This window comes from Octopus bimaculoides, chromosome 2 (genome assembly GCF_046866305.1).
Source record: "Octopus bimaculoides isolate indiv1 chromosome 2, ASM4686630v1, whole genome shotgun sequence".
Classification (NCBI taxonomy): domain Eukaryota; kingdom Metazoa; phylum Mollusca; class Cephalopoda; order Octopoda; family Octopodidae; genus Octopus; species Octopus bimaculoides.
In genome coordinates this window covers 156800663-156822986 of record NC_142929.1, presented here as the reverse complement: position 1 = coordinate 156822986, position 22324 = coordinate 156800663, and the positions used below count along the sequence as shown (strand labels likewise).

The window sequence follows — 22324 nt, the reverse complement described above, 5'->3', positions numbered from 1 at the left end:
AGAGAGAAAGAGAGAGAGAGAGAGAGAGAGATAAAAGGGGAGAAAGAAAAAGAAGAAATTGACCGATATATGAGATAGAAGATGTGAAAGAGAGAAAATATAGTCAAAGAGGAGAAACAAGAAAAAAGAATGTTTCTAGAAGAGAAAGAAAGAGTAAAGGAGACCGAAAAAAAGAGACATTTCTCGCCAAAGATGATTTCTAGCATAGCCCCAACACTTCAGATTTGGGCCGTGGGCTATAGAGAATTAGAATGACCCAGTGCTCAACTAGTTTACATATCCGACCACAGAAAGATAAAAGCTAAAGATTACATCGGTGAGATTAGAACGTAAAAAGTATTCACCAAAAGTACAACGAAATATTTTGCACTCCTCTTCACCTATTCTGCCAGCCCTTCGCCATTTCATTGATAGTTATACAATTATTATTTTTATCTTTCGTGTCATCCCTTTTAACAGGATCTACTTTTAGAGGGAGTATGTGAGAGTATGGATGTTAAGATATGTGGAGTATTGGCAGTAATACAATAATATAGGGTATAGACACAGACAATATTTATGTACAGCAACTCACTTCAATCGACGTATCACTTCACGTGTAGTCGGATATCTGATGGACTTGCAGAGATTTGGGCTCTTCTGTTCCATTCTAGCACATTGCATATTAACAAAGACGTACAGTTGATTCAATCGCACTCAATTTTTGACTGGTGCTTTATTTTATTGACGACAAAAGGATAAACTCAAATGTGGCTTCGGCGATATATGAAATCAGAACGTAAGGGTTCATATTTAAATTCAGCAAGGTATAGGCGCAGGCGTGACTGTGTGATAAGAAGCTTGCTTCCCAACCACATGGTTCCGTGTTCAGTCCCACTGCGTGGCAACTTGGACAAGTGTCTTCTACTATAGACTCAGGCCGACAAAGCCTTGTGAATGGATTTGGTAGACGGGAACTGTCGTGTGTTTATATATATATATATATATAAAAGAAATAATTAAGATTCAGTTGAATTAGGTACTTAAATTGAGGCACCAAGCCAGTTCGGTAAAATCCAAGTATCTCGAAGTCAGGTGAATAACTTATTTGCTTTATATATATATATATATATGTGTGTGTGTGTGTGTGTGTGTGTGTGTATCTGTGTTTGTCCCCCCACTATCGTTTGACAACTGATACTGGCGTGTTTACGTCCCCGTAACTTAGCAGTTCGGCAAAAGAGACCAATAGAATAAGTACTAGGATTACAAAGAATAGGTCCTGGGATCGATTTCTTCGACTAAAACCCTTTAAGGTGATGCTTCAAGTAAAAAACATAAACGAATAAAGTAATTTTTTTCTGGCTCTCAAACGATTGAATCACATCGAAAATTTCACGTTTTATAGAAATTCCTGTTTCTATTTCGATTCTTAAATTTCATAATATTATTTCATCATACTAAAAACTTCGTTTATGTCCTCGATTTAATTCCTTAGTTAATGAGCTTTTAAGTCCTCTTTCTTTTTTCCTTTCCTCCTCCTTTCTAAAGCTAAAGGTTACATAAATATTAGTCATAATATCGGATCAACTGTTTTGTAAATATTTCTATAATTAGAATTGCAAAATTCTTATGCCAGAGAAATTTATTTTTATTACTTCATCAAAAGGGTATTAACCATGTTTCCTATGTCACATTATAAAATATGACATGTTTATTAAACAACTGCACACTCTCTCTAAAACTTGTTTCATTATACTAAATCATTTCGATTATATCCTAGATTCGATTCCATTGTTAAGGTAATTCAAAACTGTTTCATTCATCATCATCGTTTAACGTCTGCTTTCCATGTCGGCATGGGTTGGACAGTTTGACTGAAAACTGTTAAGTCGGGGAGCTGCACCAGGTTCCAATCGGGGAGCAGGTTCCAATCTGATTTGGCAAGGTTTCTACAGCTTGATGCCCTTCCTAAAGCCAACCACTCCAAGAGTGTAGAGGGTGCTTTTTACGTGCAACTGGCAGGGATGTCATTGACGCGACACCGGCATCAGCCACGTCTACGATCTCACTTGGCTTCACATGTCTACACAGCACAGTATATCGCCAAAGGTCTTGGTCACCTATCACTGCCTCTGTGAAGCCCAACGCTCGAACGCTGCTTTTTACGTGCAACCGGTACGGGTGCCAGTCAGACGGCATTGGCATCGGTCACGACTACGATTTCTTTCGGTTCGACAGGTCTTCACAAGCACAGCATATCGCCCAACGCTTTTTACGTGTCAGTTACGCGACACTGGCATCGGCCACGACTACGTTATATTACACAAACTGTTTCATTATATTAGAAATTTCTTGATGCGTTCGATTCCGAACACCGCGACGAGCAGAATATTGATATAGATAAAAATATACGGCAATAGTGTATTCAATCCCAAGTGGTGTTCTTTGGTATACAATTACGATTTTTTGACATCGACATAAGGCCACGGGATTATAGTGGCTCGAGGATATAGTCAATTTGATTAATCCCAGAACTCGCCAGGGCACTTATTTAATGAATAACTGGATGTATGGAAGGTACATTTCAACTAGAAGAAAATTTGTACTCACAATGTAAAGAGAGATTTTACTAAACGTAGTAAGGGATTTTGTCGGATGCAGATTTCACCATTTACCATTTTATATAATATTTCTTATATAGGTACTCGATTATATATTTTGGGGAGAGATATAGATGATTAAATTGATCCCAGAAATTAAACTGTTCCTAATATAATCAATCCCAGAAGGATAAACATTGAAGTTAACGCTTGTAGACTTGAATGCAGAATGTAAAGCGATGCAACTAAATACCGCCATGCATTTTAACTCGACGCTATGGTTCTTTTCTTTGTTTAACCCTAGGGCGTCCTTTTACGAGCAGATTTTGATCACAAATGACCTAGTAATTGTTATAGCAAATTTTTTTTTATATCAAGGACTATATATACTTGCTGTATATTCTGCTGTTCTTTATGCATATATGTGTGTATATACATATATGTATGTATGTATGTTTGTATGCATGTATATGTTGTGTGTGCGTGTGTCTGAATGATTAGCGGTCTTGTACTGTTTATACCTAGAAATTAGAAAATTGAGATCAAAATAGATCATGTCCAGTGAGAGAGAGAGAGAGAGAGATAGAGAGTCACTCACTTTTTCTGTCCATACGGCTATTGACAGTTATTAAATATTGTTATTCCTGTAAAGTACTTCGTCTGATTTACATAAGTTACGATTTGCTTAAATAATTGCGATAATTCAATTGTTATTGCAATGAGTAGCGTAGTTATTAGAATATATTGATAAAATCAATTGTTATTACATTAATATAATACAAGCATATAATTACAAATATATATAACGGTACACTTAATACTTTTCGCTGACGCTGTAAGACTGGACAAATAACTGTTGTTTTCGTTTCCGCGGACTGAAAAATAAAAAGTCGTTAATTAATTGAATTAGCAGCCAACAAAGGATTTAATTATGCAAATCAGGTTAACTGATTTAGAGACAACATTACATGTAATGTTTATAAATGCATATACTTTATATACCTGTGATCATGCAAGACAGGTATATGGATTCTGACAAGGAATTCAACGGGATTCCAAATCATATAACGTCAATATTCGTATTGATTTCTCATGCATGCATACGCGCACGCATGCATGCATGCATGCATGTATGTATGTATGTATGTGTGTGTGTGTGTATGGATATATGTATGTATGTGTGTCCTTCAGTTTTATTTCAAGATTTCTTGCCATCAGAGAAAGAGTCGGTTTCTAACCTAGATCCAAGGCTCCTTCATCGGAATTTCAACATCAACAACAGGGTATTTTTGTATGTATGCATGTATGTATGTATGTGTATGTGCAGATTTGTATGTTTTGTTTTATCTTTGTATTCTCATGCATATAGTTGCATATCTAGACATGCTCATATATATTTAAATGATAAACTTCTGGAAAGTTTTACAGATTTTTACAGTTCCAGTGATGGATTGGATCTGTAGTCTTCGAATTAGCTTTCTCCTTTCTGGCCCTGAGAAGCCTAATTTTCCAAGATTGGTATTTAGGCAGAGTGTTACATATCCCAGGGCCCCAATAATTACAGGCATAAACCTGAACTTGTAACCTGGATTATGTATGTATGTATATATGTATTCATGTATATATGGATGGATGTACGTATGTGTGTATGTTATATATGTAAGCATGCATGTACGAATGTATGTATTAATTTTTATCTCATAGACAACAGTAATTACTTTGAAGTCTTTTTAATTCCTCTTAAATTGTTCGTTGAGTACTTTAGATAGATTTTCCTCAGTTTTGTATTAATGTGTGTGAAAATAATCACACACATTAATACAAGTGTGTGTAAATAATCACAGAGAGAGAGAGAGAGAGAGAGAGAGAGAGAGAAGAGAGAGAGAAAGAGAGAGAGAGAGAGAGAGAGAGAGAGAAAGAGAGAGAGAGAGAGAGTGAGAGGGCTTCTCCCCTCACACATCCACGACGCTAACCATGTTCTTCGTCTTTTCAACTCTCTCTCCTTCCCTCCTGGCCCCTCTAAACTTCTCTTCACTCTTCATATCAAGAGTCTATATACGGTGATCCCTCAAACACTTCCTAGACCTTCGACCTAACCCCGAACCTGACAAGTCCACACTTCTTTGTCTGGTCGAACTTGTTCTCTCCCTCAACTGCTTTTCGTTCGCGTGGGACTTTTACCAATATGTCTCGGGAGTGGCCATGGGAACGAGAATGGGCCCCAAACTATGTAAACCCACACCCTCGCATCCCCACACTCCAACACCACTACCACACCTCGCCACACACCACCACACCACCACACCACACCACACCACACACCACCACACCACCACACCACCACACCACATCACACATCACCACACCACAACACACCACACCACAACACACCACACACCACCACACCACCACACCATTACAACACAACACAACACAACACAACACACACCACCACATCACATCACCCCACCCCGCACACACTAGCACTGACCCACTTCCCAGCACCCACACCATCATCCACACACCCACACATTACAGACGCATACACTTACACACGCACACATACATACGTCGCCACCAGCCCCTATCCACACGCACACACTTACACACTCTCACGTACACACGCACGTGCACCGCACCTTCGTTTTGGGATCACCAATACTTTATTATGTCCCCTTCTTCTTAGCTCTCCTGTCTAATCACCTCTGTCCAACCAGCCGCCATGATCGACCGCTAGTCGCTAAAGCTTTTTTTATTTTCTCTGTTTATTTTTTCGTATTCCTTTCTGCTGAAGAGCGTAGGCTCGAAACGTAAAAGACATTCTCACCTTCCCGAGCGTTAAACTAATACACCTGTTTGTTGTTTATACACCTGTCTTCGGCTTTTGTTTTACTGTAAATTCCAATTATATATATATATTTGTGTGGGTCTGTGTTTGTCCCCCACTCACCCACCATCGCTTGACAACCGATGCTGGTATTTCAATGCTCCCGTAATCTAGAGGTCCGGCAAAAGAATAAATACTAGGCTTACGAAGAATAAGTCCTGGGGTCGATTTCTTCGACTAAAGGCGGTGCTCCAGCGGTGCGCAGTCAAATGACTGAAACAAGTAAAAAAGAATAAAAAAAGAATAAAGCAACAAGAGGACGTACATATGGAATATATTAGCCTGACTCTCAGTAAATGTGGGAAAAAGATTGGGTTTAAAAACCCACGTTTAAAGGATAGCTCTTTGCCAGAAAGAGGAGAGAGGGAAAGTTCAGAGAAGGAAAACGTCCACGAACAGCTCGTGTGTGGTTACATGACAGAAGTGAGCGAAGTGGAAAGCGATAGGGCAAGTGGTTTATTGGGACGAAGAGTGCAAAGATGGCCAGTGTGTGTGTGTGTGGTAGTATCTCTGTACGTGTGTGTTTGTGTTTATGTGAGTGATGTATGTGTAAGGGTGTAGGGTCGAGTAGACGAACAGGTTAGTGGCCGAAGTTCGATTCGGTGGTGAGAAGCGAGAGACGAGGTGAAGAGTGTGTGAGTGCGCGGATGTTTCTGTGTGTGCGTATGTACATATGAAAGTGTGTGTGTGTGTGTTTTTGTATGTGTGTGTGCGTGCGTGGTGAACTATATGTGCATATGAGTGCGTGTGTGTATATATGTGAATATGAATGTGTGAGGCGAGGGGACAGGTGTGTGAGTGCGTTGATGTTGCTGTAAGTGCGTATGTGTTTGTGTGTGTTCGCATGTGTGTGTGCTGGCATGTGTATATGTGTATGTGTGTATGAGTGTGTGTGAGTTCATGTGTGTAGGCGTGTGTGTGTATGTCAATGAGTGTGTGAGGGCGTGTGTGGGGATGTGTATGTGTATATGTACATATGCGTATGTGTGCGCGTGTGTGTATATGTGTGTGAAAATGTATGTCTGCACGTGCGTGTGTATATATTGGTGTGTGCGTGAGGGGTTCTTTTATAATGTCAGGATATGTAAACTTGTGTGTGTGCGCGGTAGGTGTGTATGTATTATATGTGTGTGTGGGGTGTGTGTGCAAACTATGTATGTGGGACTGTGTGAGATAGATAAAAAGATAAAATCAAAAAATTTAATTAAAAATAGATTTTTTTTTAAGTGTGTGGAAGATGTCACTAGAAGGAGGGGGACGTGTTTAGTCAAAATGGAGTTTGAGTTTAAAGAGTGAAGACGTAGCGCTGTTCAAGACGAAGTCTGGTGTTGGTGGATCCCTGGTGCAAGGCCAGGCCGAAAACAGTGACGTGTGAGGTGGAGTGGCCAGCGCAGCAAAGTTGACAGGCGACAGGGGTATTTTTCCGCAGGTGGACGTCACGTAGGTTTTTGGTGAATCGGTTGGCTAGCCGACTGCCCGACTGACCAACACATAGACAGTTACTAAGGGTACATTGAATGCAATATACCAAATTAGATGAGGTGCAGTAGAAAGAGTCCCGGATGTAGTGAGTGTGTTGGTACACACGCGGCGCACATATAGAAAATTTCTGTCTATAATTGATTATAAATTTTGATTGAGAATAAATGTCATTACCTCTAATTCTAACTTCTAAAATAGTCATATTGTGTCTACATCTACCTACTCCCACCTCTAGATTTCTATTTTGAGGATTTAATTCCAGATCTCTGTTTCATGTCTAAGTATTTTAAAATTTTCGATCTTTAGAGCAAATTTAGTAACATTCCTTGGTTTTTAAAAATCTCTGTCTGTCTTATTATGACCAAATCTTACTAAAAATATCTTTCCTTATAAGAAGGTTATTTAGAGCATCTTTTTTTTTGTTTTTTCCCCCCTGTAACTTTAGTCTTCTAGAACAGTTTAACTATCCACTTGTCACAACTAATTTCAGATTGTTCGCATAGGAGAGTAATAGAGATCAACTTAAGATCTTTCGACTCCCTGCATTTTACAAGCGAATTTATCGAAAGTTAGGATCTTACACTACCTCTCTTGCCCTCCCATGTAGTCTCCATCAGTTAGCCAGTTGATTTCCGCTGTTTTATTTCACAGTAAGTATATATTTTAACCGTGTATATTTTGAGTCTAATCACTGAAGCAATCATTAGAAACATGATAATTTTCTCAACTACTATCCAATTTGTATTTTTTCCTTAAATTTTCCCAACCACAGTTCTTAAAATAACTGGTTATTAAGACACCGACTCAATTGCTCTTGCTTGCTTCATGTAATTGTATTTTCTATTCAGGACACTTTTCGCTCAATGAAAGCAACGGTGTGTGCTTAAGATAAAAACTTAAATACAGTTTCATTGCTTCATTGTCTGATTAAAAATCACTGTTGTAATGAATTCTAGTTTTCATCTCTTAAATATATTCTTAGACGAATGTTTTCACCGTTGTACAAAGACATGCTGTCTCCTCACCATTCCTCTTCTACCGCTACTACAGTGATCTCTGCTTGTCAGGGTTAGCTGATCTCATGCAACCTACAATAAAATTAATCAGATACATCCTCCTCTCGTTACGCATTTATATCACTCTAGCAGGTCCCATGCTAACCACTTTTCTCAGTCATTCCTACCCCAGAACGTCATCACTGTAGAATTCCCTCATCATCTATGTTTTTTCCTACAGTCATTAAGGTGCTTCTGTTGAAGAACAAGAATCGAGTTAATTTCTTTCATTTCGGAAGGCCTTGGTAAAGCGTTACATATAAGATTTACAGATAAAATATTTCTGTAAGGTATTGCAAGAAATAGAGGATAATTTAACTACAAAATACGTGAATTTGATGAAGTAGAATGACATGTGCAGTCGGTCAAATATACAACAGTAGAGAAGAGTAGAAACCTTATTCTGAGAATGAAAGGAGACATGTTTTAAAAGGAAATAATATTTAAAAAGTTCAGAGATTCTTGTGGAGTCAATTGGATGTCAAACAATTGCTACTAATGAGGAAAAATGCCGATTATAATTGTTAATTATAACTTAATGTTAGAGAGAAGATAGCAACAATATCCTTGTAGGCCTTCTAATCTAGAGTAATCGATACAATTCGTGCTCAGGTTAAAATGCTGCAGATTAATGTTTAAGAAGAAAAATGGGTACGTGAGGAGTTCCAGAGACTTAAAAGTCTTGATGAATTCTGATGGGTATTTTATTCTTATGCCTTAGGTTCTTAAGAGTAAAACAAACAAGTACATCATCAAAAGACTCCATCAACAAGATCTTCGGTATACTCATATACAATAGATGTACTTTTGAGGTCGTCGCTTTCTACATCTTATTATCTGTGCTTCCAACCATTAATCATCACCTCCAAGATCTTCTGTTCTGGCCATACGGCCGCAGACATTTCTTAGCTTCTACTCATTATTGTTGACAACGCATGCATCAGTTTCACGAAACACACTTATATACAGACCTCATGTCAACTCGTAGAATCCAGATATGTGAATAATATACTCATTCTCAGATCTTCCGGAGAGGCAGACACAATATGTAAGATGTTCTCTAATACTAATGACCACGTAAGATTCATAGGACACCTCAGCGGGACAGAGTCATTCCCCCTACTGATTTCAATCTCAGAATCATAGGAAGAGAGTGGTAGATATTTTCAAGTTTAAAGGAGCAGAAAGCAATGTAGTAGCGAATCAAGGAATAAAGTGATGAGAGAAAGAACATCAGCAGGTTCGTTGTTGGAATGTGATAAGTATAAACACTTACTTTTAGCCAAAGGAATAATTTTGATTTTCGATGCGACCCATGTCACTCAATTGTGCCATGCTTTCGCTAATTGTCTAAGATGCTTATGTATTCACGAGCAGACATAGACACCTTCTAGGGCCTTTATGTAGAAACATCCAAGATGTGACAGTTACGAGAAAAGAGAGGTGTACCAATACTTGTACATATCACAATTGAGTAGACTAGAGTAAAGTAGAATGAAGTATCTTGCTGCTGAAAGTACAACGCGTCGCTCAGTCCAGGTAAAGAAACCACGACTTCATGATCATAACTCAAACACCTTAACACTGTGCTAACATCTGATGTGTCTCTTTTTTTTTTTTTGCAATGTATGATTGAAGAGGATTTGGTTGTTACTTCTAACAAGCCAAACAACCACATGAAGACCACCCCGTTGGTTCGTATTGTTTAGTCCCAGGTTGGTTCTGGCTGAGCAAACCATTGACAATGCATCTAAGATCACATGATCCAATATTTTCTTCCACTGATTAGACGGAAGTGTGATTTGAGGGTGATTTAGTTGCTATTTTAAGTAGATCGGTCAACAAAGTAAACGTTTTTTTCATTTGGCTCGACGTGTAGCTATACAATGAAATAATTTATTCCAACTACAGGGATATAGGTGCTTCTGTCTTTTCCACAGTCCAAAATTCTTATTTTTATCACTAGCCGAGTAGTCTGCTGCCGCCCTACTTCTAGGTGTACACACTAGCATCTTCGTTCTGTTAGCAAATCCTGTGTGTAACAAGATCAAAAACTATTTCACGAATTCTTTTGCGCAATCGTGGTCTTTGTGGCAGTTGCGTTGACGGAGAAGTAATTCAGATAAGCAGCTGTTGCTAGTAGGTGGACAACGATCGTAACAGCCAACGCTAAGTAGTCCACCAAGGCCAACCTTAAGTTGTTTATATTTGAAGAGTTCACCATGCATATGGACAACGATGACGATAGAAGACCGACACCTCGTTGATCAGGTCAGATCTCTCTTCATGTACTAATCTCTATAGAAAACTGCAGATAAGAATTGTTTCTACAAACTTTGTGATTAGATAGATTCTCTTCTTGAAAAGTAAAAACTTTGTTAAAGCTTTATTGTAATAGTTAGAATATCCGACTCTTCATTAAAATGAAGCTATCGATTAAGGTGCAAGATTAATATGTTAACGATACTTATTCATTTGATTTCAGGTAAGACATCTTTGATCTTAACTAGAATAACATCTAACATTCTCTTATTAGTGTCTGTCATTGTGAGACTGCTGCTACACTGAGTTAACGTTCTTTATGTTTATATATCATTACAACGATTGACACTACTAATTTAGACTGGAACCTATTTATCGGCTTCGAAGCGATGAAAAGCAAAGTAGACCTCGAAGGGATTTGAATATAGGGAATAAAAGGGAAGTAACCATATACTACAAAGTATTTTGTCCCAAGTGCTATCGATTTCAACACCTACTCGTCGGATATACATCCTCATTATTTTCTCAGAAGTCTTATCTGTTTTACAAGTAATTTTTATCGTTTATGAGAGCTTGTTGCTGCCGGGTAGCCACTGAAATTAATTCTGTGAACCCGGTTTCAATATCTAGCTAGATCTGGTAGATTTATAAAAACTATGAGATCGTTGCCGTTCTCATATTTCTTTCAATACAATTGTAATCCACCCTGCTCTCTCTCTCTCCTTCTCTCTCTCTCCTTCTCTCTCTCTCCTTCTCTCTCTCTCCTTCTCTCTCTCTCCTTCTCTCTCTCTCTCCTTCTCTCTCTCTCTCCTTCTCTCTCTCTCTCCTTCTCTCTCTCTCTCCTTCTCTCCCTCTCTCCTCTCTCTCTCTCCTTCTCCCTCTCTCTCCTTCTCTCTCTCTCTCCTTCTCTCTCTCTCTCCTTCTCTCTCTCTCTCCTTCTCTCTCTCTCTCCTTCTCTCTCTCTCTCTGTCTTTGTCTCTGTCTCCTTCTCTGCCACACCACGTTGATATTACCAACAATACCACGACCACCACCACTATCATCAACAACAACAACAACAACGACAACATTCTCTAAAGACATCAGCTCTATTACTAATGCAACCAACAATAAAAACAATGTCACTAACTCCTCACCACAAACAAGAACAACACTCCCTCATCGACAACGATCAACACCACTACTACTACTACCACCATCACTATCATTACTGCCTCCACCGCTGCCACGACGACGAAGACGACGACGATATCCACCACCAATACCACCACCACCACTACAAACAGTAGCAACACTCCCTCATCGACAACGATCAATACCACTACCACCACCATCACTATCATTACTACCGCTACCGCCGCTACCGCCGCTACCGCCGCTACCGCCGCTACCGCCGCTACCGCCGCTACCGCCGCTACCGCCGCTACCGCCGCCACGATGATGACGACGACGACCCCCTTCTCCTCCTACCACCACCACCACCACCTCCATGACCACGACGACGACGACCCCCTTCCCCTCCCACCACCATACCACCACCACACCACCACCATACCACCACCATACTACCACCATACCACCACCACCACCATACCACCACCATACCACCACCACCACCACACCACCACCATACCACCACCATACCACCACCACACCACCACCATACCACCACCACACCACCACCATACCACCACCATACTACCACCATACCACCACACCACCACCATACCACCACCATACCACCACCATACCACCACCATACCACTACCACCACCACCACACCACCACCATACCACCACCATACCACCACCATACCACCACCACACCACCACCATATTACCACCACACCACCACCATACCACCACCATACTACCACCATACCACCACACCACCACCATACCACCACCATACCACCACCATACCACTACCACCACCATACCACCACCATACCACTACCACCACCACCACACCACCACCATACCACCACCATACCACCACCATACCACCACCTCCACCACCACACCACCACCACCACCACCATACCACCACCACCACCACCACCACCACCACCACCACCATCAACAACAACAACAACAACAACAACAACAACAACAACAACAACAACAACACCACCACCACTATCTCTACTATCAATATTATTATCAATACCGAGATGACTACCATAGCGAAAAGTTTCGAAAATGTCCATCTGTTTCATTGTGAAACACATGTCCTTTTTATTAAATAAACTTGTGTTGATCTCAAATCGAAGCTCTACTTTACTAAGTGAAGTTGTTTAAAATAAATAATGTTCACATTTAAGAGTAAGTCATTTTGTTTTTTGTTTTTGTTTTGTCATCTCGTTGTTGGTCCTGATTCACTACGTTTCTCTTAATTACGGGAATGAATTTCGGTTGACAGAAACTGTGTGGAAGTTCGCTCTTCAAACTGTTCCTGTTGTTGGTTTCAAATGCTATCCGTAACCCGGCTGAATACTACTATCTGGTCTTTGGGTAACTATACTAGAGTCCATTCTGCAACTAGTATTCGGTGCAGGTCTTCAGCTTGGCGATGAGTTCTTCAATTTCTTCCCTTAACTACCACTACTCCGGAAGCTTTAAAAGAGAATGGAGATTGCCCTCTTCTTTTGACTTTTCTCTTCTCTCTTCTCTTCTCTTCTCTCTCTCTTCTCTTCTCTCTCTCTTCTCTTCTCTCTCTCTCTTCTCTCTCTCTCACTCTTCTCTCTCTCTCTCTTCTCTCTCTCACTCTTCTCTCTCTCTCTTCTCTCTCTCACTCTTCTCTCTCTCTCTCTTCTCTCTTTTCTCTCTCTTTCTCTTCTCTCTCTTCTCTCTCTCTCTGTACATACATACGTATGTATGTATGTATGTATGTATGTATGTATGTATGCATGCATGCATGTATGAATGTATCTATCTATCTATCTATCTATCTATCTATCTATCTATCTATCTATCTATCTATCTATCTGTATCAGTATGTATATATATGTATTTGTATATATAAATCTCTCTCTCTCTCTCTCTCTCTCTCTCTCTCTCTCTCTCTCTCTCTCAGTTAATTTTCCCCTTATTCTTACAGGAAACTGGTAAGAACGATGTTCCGAGACAATCTATGGTTCCACCCAACGGGTTAAAGCAACATCAAAAGTTTTGGTTTTGATTTACCATTGTCCTTCTTGCTGTCCGTTTTGATTTGACGCAGATCTTGTGAAATTGAAAGAGGATTTAACAAAAAGAAAAGAAATAGAGAAAGGGTGAGAGAGGGAGAGAGAGACAGAAAAGAAAAGAGGAAAGTAAAAACGAGATATGAAAATTAAGAAATAAGATCGAGAAAGGATTTATGAAATAAAAATAACGATAAGAGTAACGAAAAAAAAAAAAATTTCTCAGGACGATAAAAAAATTATGCAACCGAGATAAAGACTGATTGATAAATAAAAGAAAGGTAGTTTTAAAACAAATAAAAGTTAAAAGAAAAGAAAAGTAAAAGTCTTTCGATAGCAATTTATCATTCATTTTTTGCAATAACTAAAATAATTGCTGCTGAATATCTTATCGTCTGCTTTAGTGATTTCACTTCTGCACTGGTACGATTTAATGGCGTTACACCATATGGAGAAGAAAAACGAAGACGAAGGCGAACAAAACTTGCAACAGCTTTTTTGGGCATGTGACTTAGATGGTTCCGGATATATTGACCAGTCTGAATTAGCGACAGTATGTACTGACATGTCAACGGATGAGCTAAATAATGTATTCGAAGAATTGGATACTGACGGAGACGGACGCATTAGTGTTGACGAATTTGCTCACGGTTTTAAAGAAATCAGTAGTTCTCTACTTCAAAAATCCCGTGAAAGGCGTCGCAAGAGCCTTGCGGATCTAATGGACGAAGAAGATATTTTCAAAGAGAGTTCCTGTAATGAATTCGTTGGTACCTTAGAAGAAGGGTTTAAATGCCTGTCTTGGTAAGCAATATTTTCTTTTATATATTTTATAATTGTATTTAAACAAATGAGATTTGTAATCTGTACTGGGATATCAGCTTTGTCGCTGTTAAAATTAATATAGGCGACGTGTATTTGGTGTGAAGATTAGTTGTTAGTAATGATGTAGAATTGTATTATAGTGTTTATGCTGAAGTACAACATAATATAGTATTTGTGCTATGTTATTGCAATGCTACAATATTATTACATAGGCAGCGAACAAGCCGGGCAAAATACTTTGCAGTGCTTCTTTCGGCTCTACGTTCTGAGTTCAAATATCGCCGAGTTACACTTTGCCTTTAATTCTTACGGGGTCGATAAAAAAAAAGTATCAGTTTTGCACAGGGGTCAATGTAATCCACTAGCCCCCACTTCTCTTGTGCCTATAGTGGAAACACTTATTACACAAAGCTGTATTAATGCTACATTCTCATAAATTGTGACTAAGGAGGTGAGTTGGCAGGATGGCTAGCACGCAGGACAAAATGCTGTTTAGCAGCATTTTGTCCGTTTTTACACACTGAATTCAAATTCCGCTGAGGTCGACTTTGCCTTTCATCCTTTCGGAGTCGATAAGAATAAGTACTAGTTAAGTACTGGAGTCGGTGCAATTAACTTGTCCTCCCCCTAAAATTGCTAGCCTTGCGCAAAAATGTGAAACCATTATCGTAAATTTGGATTTTTATACTATAGTATTGCACAATGAGATATTTATACCGCATTTGTGGTGTTTATGCTGTAGTATATATTATATGGTATTATTGAAACACTGGGGTCGATATAATCAACTAATCCTCCCGCCCCAAATTTCATGCCTTGTGCCCTTAGTAGAAAAGATTATTTACATGAGAGTATTACATTTATGTGGTATTTATGCTAAAGTATTATATAGCATGTTGATTGTTTTATCGTTTTACATAATGTGCTTAGAAGTTATGCTGTAGTAATAAAATGCTATAGCATTACGCTGTATGGTATTTATGCAATTATATTACAATACTACTGTATTACCAATTTTGATATGTGTTACATTATTACATAATTATTTATTTGATGGAATTTATACAATAGTATTTCATGATATAGTATTTATCCTATAGTATAACAGTTTAATATTTAACTGTAGAATTACATACTGTGGTATATATGCAATAGTATTAGAATGGTAGAATATTACATAAACTGATGTTTATAATCTAGTATTACATAATTTAGTATTCCGCGAAAGTCGAATTTGCCTTTCGGCCATTCGGGATCGATAAAATAAGTACCAGTTCGGCACTGGAGTCGATGTGATCAACTTTCGCTTTCTCTCAGAACTGCTGGCCTTGTGTCAAATATCAGAAAGAATTAATGTGGAATCTTTGCTATAGTATTATGTTGTGTGGAATTTATGCTAAGGACGATGTGGTGACAGACGTTCGCAGTTCATTTCGTTTTAAGGTCGAACTTCATGTGCATCCCTACTATTGTACAATAACATCTTAGTACTAGTTCAGCTATCTTTATATCTTAACCACTGCAGCAACGATGGCGAGCCTTTTTGTACAACGTGTCGAAAATATTGTTTATTTTAATAATTCTGATATTGGCGTATGAATTACATGTATTTCAGTTATAGATATGCAGGGATATGCTTTTGTATAACATGATATTTCAGGAGGGTAGTTTCTTTTCGAAGTCCATCGCTTGTTACTTAAAAACCCATAGCACGTCATAAGTTTGCCATCTCTACCCTACAGTCTCAATTCAACTAAGTATACTTCCTACAGATGTATGTGTGTGAAACTAATGTGAAATATGGACAGGAAAACAAAAACAGAAAAAAGGAAACCCAGAGGCATGGGTTAATAGTGAGAATGAGCTTGAGAAAGAGAGAGAGAGAGAGAGAGAGAGAGAGAGAGAGAGAGAGAGAGAGAGAGAGGGAGAGAGAAAGAGAGAGAGAGAGAGAGAGAGAGAGAGTGAGGGAAAAAGTGAGAGATAGTGAGGGAGAGAAATAAAAGAGACAGAGAGAGAATGTGTCAGATTATATATGTATATATATATATATATATATGTTGTTGTACTTGGGGATGGTCATATTGCCAGTTTAGCCAATAAAAACACACGCACTGTATATTTGGTGTTAATTTTTTTTTTTTTTTCAGCTTTATATTACATTAATCTTAATCTTAATCTTATTTCGGCCAGAGTTCTTTCGTCACACTTCTGTGACCTCATCAGTGGTCCTTTGTTTCCTTCTTTCTTATGTGTGTCTCACCTTGCTAACTATCAGCCATAGTCAGCTGATAGTTAGCAAGGTGAGACACACATAAGAAAGAAGGAAACAAAGGACCACTGATGAGGTCACAGAAGTGTGACGAAAGAACTCTGGCCGAAATAAGATTAAGATTAAGATTAATGTAATATAAAGCTGAAAAAAAAAAAAAAATTAACACCAAATATACAGTGCGTGTGTTTTTATTGGCTAAACTGGCAATATGATCATCCCCAAGTACAACAACATCTGTTTCAACACACGATTTCACATAAAAAATCTTGCAAAACAAATATGTATATATATATATATACTTACCAAGATAGCCTGATTGGAGTTATAAACACACGTCACTGGCAACTTACATTTATCACCTTAAGATTAAAAATATATCCTATGATATCTCCTGGTCTATCGTTAAGACTGCAATGCTGTACTAGGGAAGAGGAGTACCGTGTAATTTATGTTACCGAAAATCACTAGAAATGTTATTAAAAAATGAAAACTTTCTCCTTAACAAATTCTGTGACGTATTTACTTTCTGTCGATATAAATTGTTCAAATCGTTTTTTTTTTTTTGCCAGAGATCGATTTACTCAAATCAATCAAAATACGCCTTAATGTTTAAAATTTACCTTTCATCTCTCTTAATTTTCCCCACCCCAAGCTTTGTTTTATTCTCAACTACATAACTTGGTTACTTTTACGACCTCCCTTCATTTCGGCTGTATCTTGGAATATATTGTACTTAAGCTTTGCTTTCAGACTCGAGTAGACTCTTGTTCATCTCACAGCCCTCTTTTTTTCACTTCCCATTCTCTGTTTTTCTCTTTATCTGTATTCACCATATTCCCTTACTAGTAGTTCGCCGTCATACTCCTCGCCCTACTACTAATCTATATGAAGCATTTACACTAGATGTGGCAGCTACAGTATTACAGCACTTGTCTCTACATTCTGATAGGGTTTATAATAATAATGATAATGATAATAATAACAATAATGAAATGCCCTGATGCAGTACCAGGCAGTGGCCCTCATAGCTTCTCATCTTAACTGATTGGAAGTGCTGTCATGTACATTGTTTTGTTTTGGCAAATATTCTGCTCAATACCACAGATTTGCCTGTCAGGTGCTTGACCTTAACCAGTTGAGTATGTCCCTTAGTGGCTGATGATATGTGCATCTTTGATCACGAGCAGATGTAGTGGGAGTGCATCATAACCACGTGTTGAGAGGGATTCTTTGGGGTTTGGATAATTAACTTTTGGAAGCATGGGTGTTTCGTTCAACATCCTTAAACAAACCTTATTCAGTGACCTTTTGAGCGGGATAGGCTACTCGGCCTGAAGAAAATTCTAACTGGGCCCCACCTGCAAGGTCATGCGCTTTTAATCTTGATATGAGATCACCATGTGGCGCACATATGGTTGTGATGCATGTGCCTTATCAGATGGGTAGTCATGATGGGTATACTGGGCTTCGTATATTTTACCCCAGTGTCACTTCGATGGCATGCACTGTACTCTCATCTAATAATAATAATAATAATAATAATAATAATAATAATAATAATAATAATAAATAACAATAATAATGGTTTCAAATGTTGCCGCAATTTTGGGGAAGGGGATGAGTTGATTATATCGATCCCAGTGTTCATCTGGTACTTATTTTATCAATCCCAAAAGGATGAAAGGCAAAATCGACTTCGGTGGATTTTGAACTCGGAACGTCGACGGGCGAAATGCCGCTAAACATTTTGCCCGGCGTGCTAACGATTGACCACAAAGGGTTTACTTCAAAGAAAACATTATGGATGGCGCAGGACAAAATATTGAATATGTGAGTGTGTTTGTGTATGTGTGTGCGTGTGCATTGTTGTGAGGGTTTTGCGTATAATTAGGTGTAACGTAGAAAAAAAGATTTTAGCAATGCGTAATCCTCTTTACCCTTATTTTCTTCTTCAAGTGAAATTTAAAGTTGATGAAAAAAAAAAAAAAAGGATTGAAAATCATAACATGCCGGCAGGAAAATAACATCATTAGGTGAGACAGGCTGACACTAAAGTGGCTTCGCTGATTGACAAGTGACGGTCAAAACGGTAGAGGAGTAGGGGCCGAAACCGGACGTGGTTCCTCCTGATGATGTCTTGAGCTAACTGGTCCTATAAAGGAGCTGTTGTGGTAGCAGAGCACGAAACATGGTTGAAATACCTTCCCTATAAGAAAGGACATGAAAATGGTAATGGGGAAAAAAAAAACAGCCCCTCGTTGCAAAGAATGAAGGGTTACCACCAGAATAGGTAATTCAGAGTAGATCAGAAGAGATTCTATAAAGAAAGAAATGGAGATTGTACAGATGGAAAGTTGATACCAGATAACATCGAAAGTCAAAGGTTTTGGAGTGACGTCTGGAGCAAAGACAAGGAGCACAAGAAGAATGCTGAATGGTTGCAAGAGCTGAAACAAACAGTAGTCTGTCAAAAGAAGGCAGAACTAGTCATTTCAGTTAGGGAAGTGAAGGAAATCAGCAAAATAAAAATGAGCAACTGGAAGGCCCCGGGACCAGATGGAGTTCAAGGCTACTGGATCAAAAGATTTGGTGAATGTCATGCACGAATAGCTGCACAACTCAACACCTTGTTAAATGCTGACCAAGTAACACCAGAGTGGTTGACATTGGGTAGGGCAGTGCTGTCCTTAAAAAAAAACATCGAGAAAGGCAATACAGTAGACAATTACAGGCCGATATCCTGTCTGCCACTTATGTGGAAGCTATTGACTGGAATACTCGCAGAGTCAACGTACGAACACCCTTGAAAAAAATGGAGTCCTGCCACATGAGCAGAAGGGTTGCAAGCGTAGGTGCAGAGGTACCAAGGATCAACTCCTGATAGACAAAACTGTACTTAGAGACTGCAAGAGGAGGAAAAGTAAATTAGCCATGTCATAGATCGGCTATCGTAAGGCGTACGATATGATCCCACATTCTTGGATTATGGAATGTATGAACCTATTTAGTATTGCATCGAATGCTGAGCGATTGCTTGGAAAAAGTATGGCGAATCGTAGAACGGACCTGACAGCATACGGAAGAAGTTTAGGGATAATAGAAATCAGGAGGGGAATCTTCCAAGGGGATTGCCTGTCCCACTGATCTTTGTACTGTGCTTGATTCCACTAACACTGACCCTGAGGAAAGCAAAAGCTGGGTATGTATTCAAAAGCCGCCAACAAAATGTCAACCATTTGTTATTCATGGATGACCTCAAACTTTATGGTAAAGATGAAGCCCAAGTCAGTTCCCTCGTTGATACGGTGTATACTTTCAGTGCTGATATCAGAATGGAGTTCGGACTGAGAAAGTGTGGTGTGTTAGTCTTGAAGAGAGGAAAAATCAAATGTATGGATGATTTAACGATACCGTCGGGGGAGGTTATGAAGCAGATAGAAGAGACGGGTTATAAGTACTTGGGGATTTTGGAAATGGATAAATTGATGAAGAAAGAAATGACAGAAAAATTTAAGGTGGAGTACTTGCGCAGACTGAAATTGATCCTCAAGTTGAAATTAAACGGACGGAATAAGATTGAAACTATCAACACCTGGGCGGTTTCACTCCTTAGATATGGAGCAGGGTTAATCGCATGGACAGTAGACGAACTAAACAGCTTAGAGAGAAAGACAAGGAAGTTACTAACTAGATATGGGACACTCCACCCAAAAAGTGACACAGACAGACTTATGTACCAAGGAAAAGAGCGGGAAGAGGATTTATTGGATGCGAACACAGCATTAGAGTAGAAGAAATCAAAATAGCATGGTATGTAAAAAATGCCACAGAACCGTTATTATTAGAAGTAAGAAGGTCAGCCTTGTGTAGGATGAAAGATTGCAAAGATAAAGCACTATACAAGCAATTGGAAACGAATGAAACTGAAAATAGGTGGGTGAAGAAAAGAATGCTTAGTCAATTTCATAGGGATGTTGAAGATAAGACAGACAGAGAAAAAAGATGGCTGTGGATGACTAAAAGGGATTTAAAACCGGAAACGGAGGCTCTAATCTGTGCTATCCAAGAGCAAGCACCAAGAACAAACTGCATAAAGTACAGAATAGACAACACAGCAGAAAGTGATAAGTGCAGAATCTGTGGACAAAACGGTGAAACCGTATGGCATATTACGAGCCAATGTATGCCACTAGTCCACAAGGAACATAAGAAACGCCACAACAATATAGCCAGACTTTTCTATTGGACACTCTGCATCAAGTATGGACTTGACAGCAGCAAAAAATTGGTATGGCCACAAACCTGAAGGCATCGTCGAAACTAGAATTGCAAAGATCCTATGGGATTTTATGATTCGTGCGACCATGAGATATAGAATAGGAAACTAGACATAGTGTTAATTGAGAAAGAAAACAAACTACGCTGGATCATAGACATAGCATGCCCAGCTGACAACAAGGTATGCGATAAGGAAGAAAGAAAAGTTGAGAGATATGACAGGTTAGCTTGGGAAGTTAAGCAGTTGTGGTCGATGAAAAAGGTAGCAGTAGTACCAATAATTGTCGGAGCCCTGGGAACAGCCAGAAAAAATCTCGAGAAGTACGTGGAATAAATAGGGGCTGCAATAAGGGTGGAGCACTTGCAGACAACAGCACTGCTTGGAACCGCTCGAATACTCCGGATGGTGCTCGAAAAATAAGAGGTGTTACCTTAGTTCACTGGTAGTGAACAGCTGACACTGTAGTACATCTCCAGCGTTAGAAACTGTGCAAAGGCAATAATAATAATAATAATAATAATAATAATAATAATAATAATAATAATAATAATAACAACAACCTGGAAAACAACGTTTTACCAGAATTAAAAAAGGGATGCCGGAAAGGGATGTATGGTTGTAGTAAACCGAACCATTATAGAGGACTGTAAAAAGCGAAAAACAAACCTCTACACGGCTTTGATTGATTATCAAAAAGCATTCAACAGTATTCCACACTCATGGATACTGGAGTCTCTTCACACAAATAAAGTAGTTCCAATACTACTAAAATATATCAACCATGCAATGGCAAACTGGAAAACCAGCATAACACTGAAAAATGAATTACAATTCATTAAAACCTGCCCTATACCCATAAGAAGAGGAATTTTCCAAGGAGACTCGCTGTCACCACTGCTTTTCTGCCTTCCTCTGATCCCGCTAACAAACTTGTTAAATGAAACCACCAAAGGTTATAGATGCCATGAACAAACAATAAACCATCTCCTATACATTGATGACTTAAAAGTTTTCACTAAAAATACCATGGAACAAGAAAAACCTAAAAATTGTCCATTGTTTCAGCAAGGACATCGAGATGAGCATGGGTTGGACAAATGTGCCAAAGTGACATTAGGAAGAAGCAAGCAAATTAATCAGTGCTGAAAACATTGCATTCGACATAGACATAGAAATCAGAGAATTAGACTACAATTGCCCGTACAATTAGAAATAGGAATAGGCGAAATAGCTAAAATAAAACACACCGAAATGGAAGAGAAAATTAAGAGAGAATATTACAGAAGAGTTCAACTAATATTATATGCTGAACTCAATGCTAACAATAAGATAATAGGGATAAATACGTTAACCATACCAGTAATAAATTACAGCTTTAACATAATAAATTGGAAGATTAGAGAATTGAAAAACTTAGAAAAACCATGAAATTATTAACAACATAGTCATCACCCGAAGTCATCACCCTGAAGCAGACAGAGATAGAATATATCTTC

At 38.8% G+C, this 22324-nt stretch overlaps 1 protein-coding gene across 5 annotated transcripts in view; it reads left to right on the top strand.

Annotated features, from left to right (window-relative positions):
- The window catches only part of LOC106878233 (ras and EF-hand domain-containing protein), a 104089-nt gene that overhangs the window by 24081 nt on the left and 57684 nt on the right, over positions 1-22324 (top strand). The window contains exons 1-2 of one of the 5 annotated variants that reach the window (XM_089347975.1): positions 10140-10277; positions 13368-14256. In XM_089347975.1, the coding sequence (XP_089204101.1) occupies positions 13886-14256 (371 nt within the window). In that variant the 5' untranslated portion in view covers positions 10140-10277; positions 13368-13885. Of the gene's footprint in view, positions 1-10139; positions 10278-10467; positions 10492-12442; positions 12593-12631; positions 12782-13367; positions 14257-22324 lie in introns of those variants that run through there. The other 4 variants (XM_089347977.1, XM_089347974.1, XM_089347976.1 and 1 more) reach the window with 4 other exon arrangements.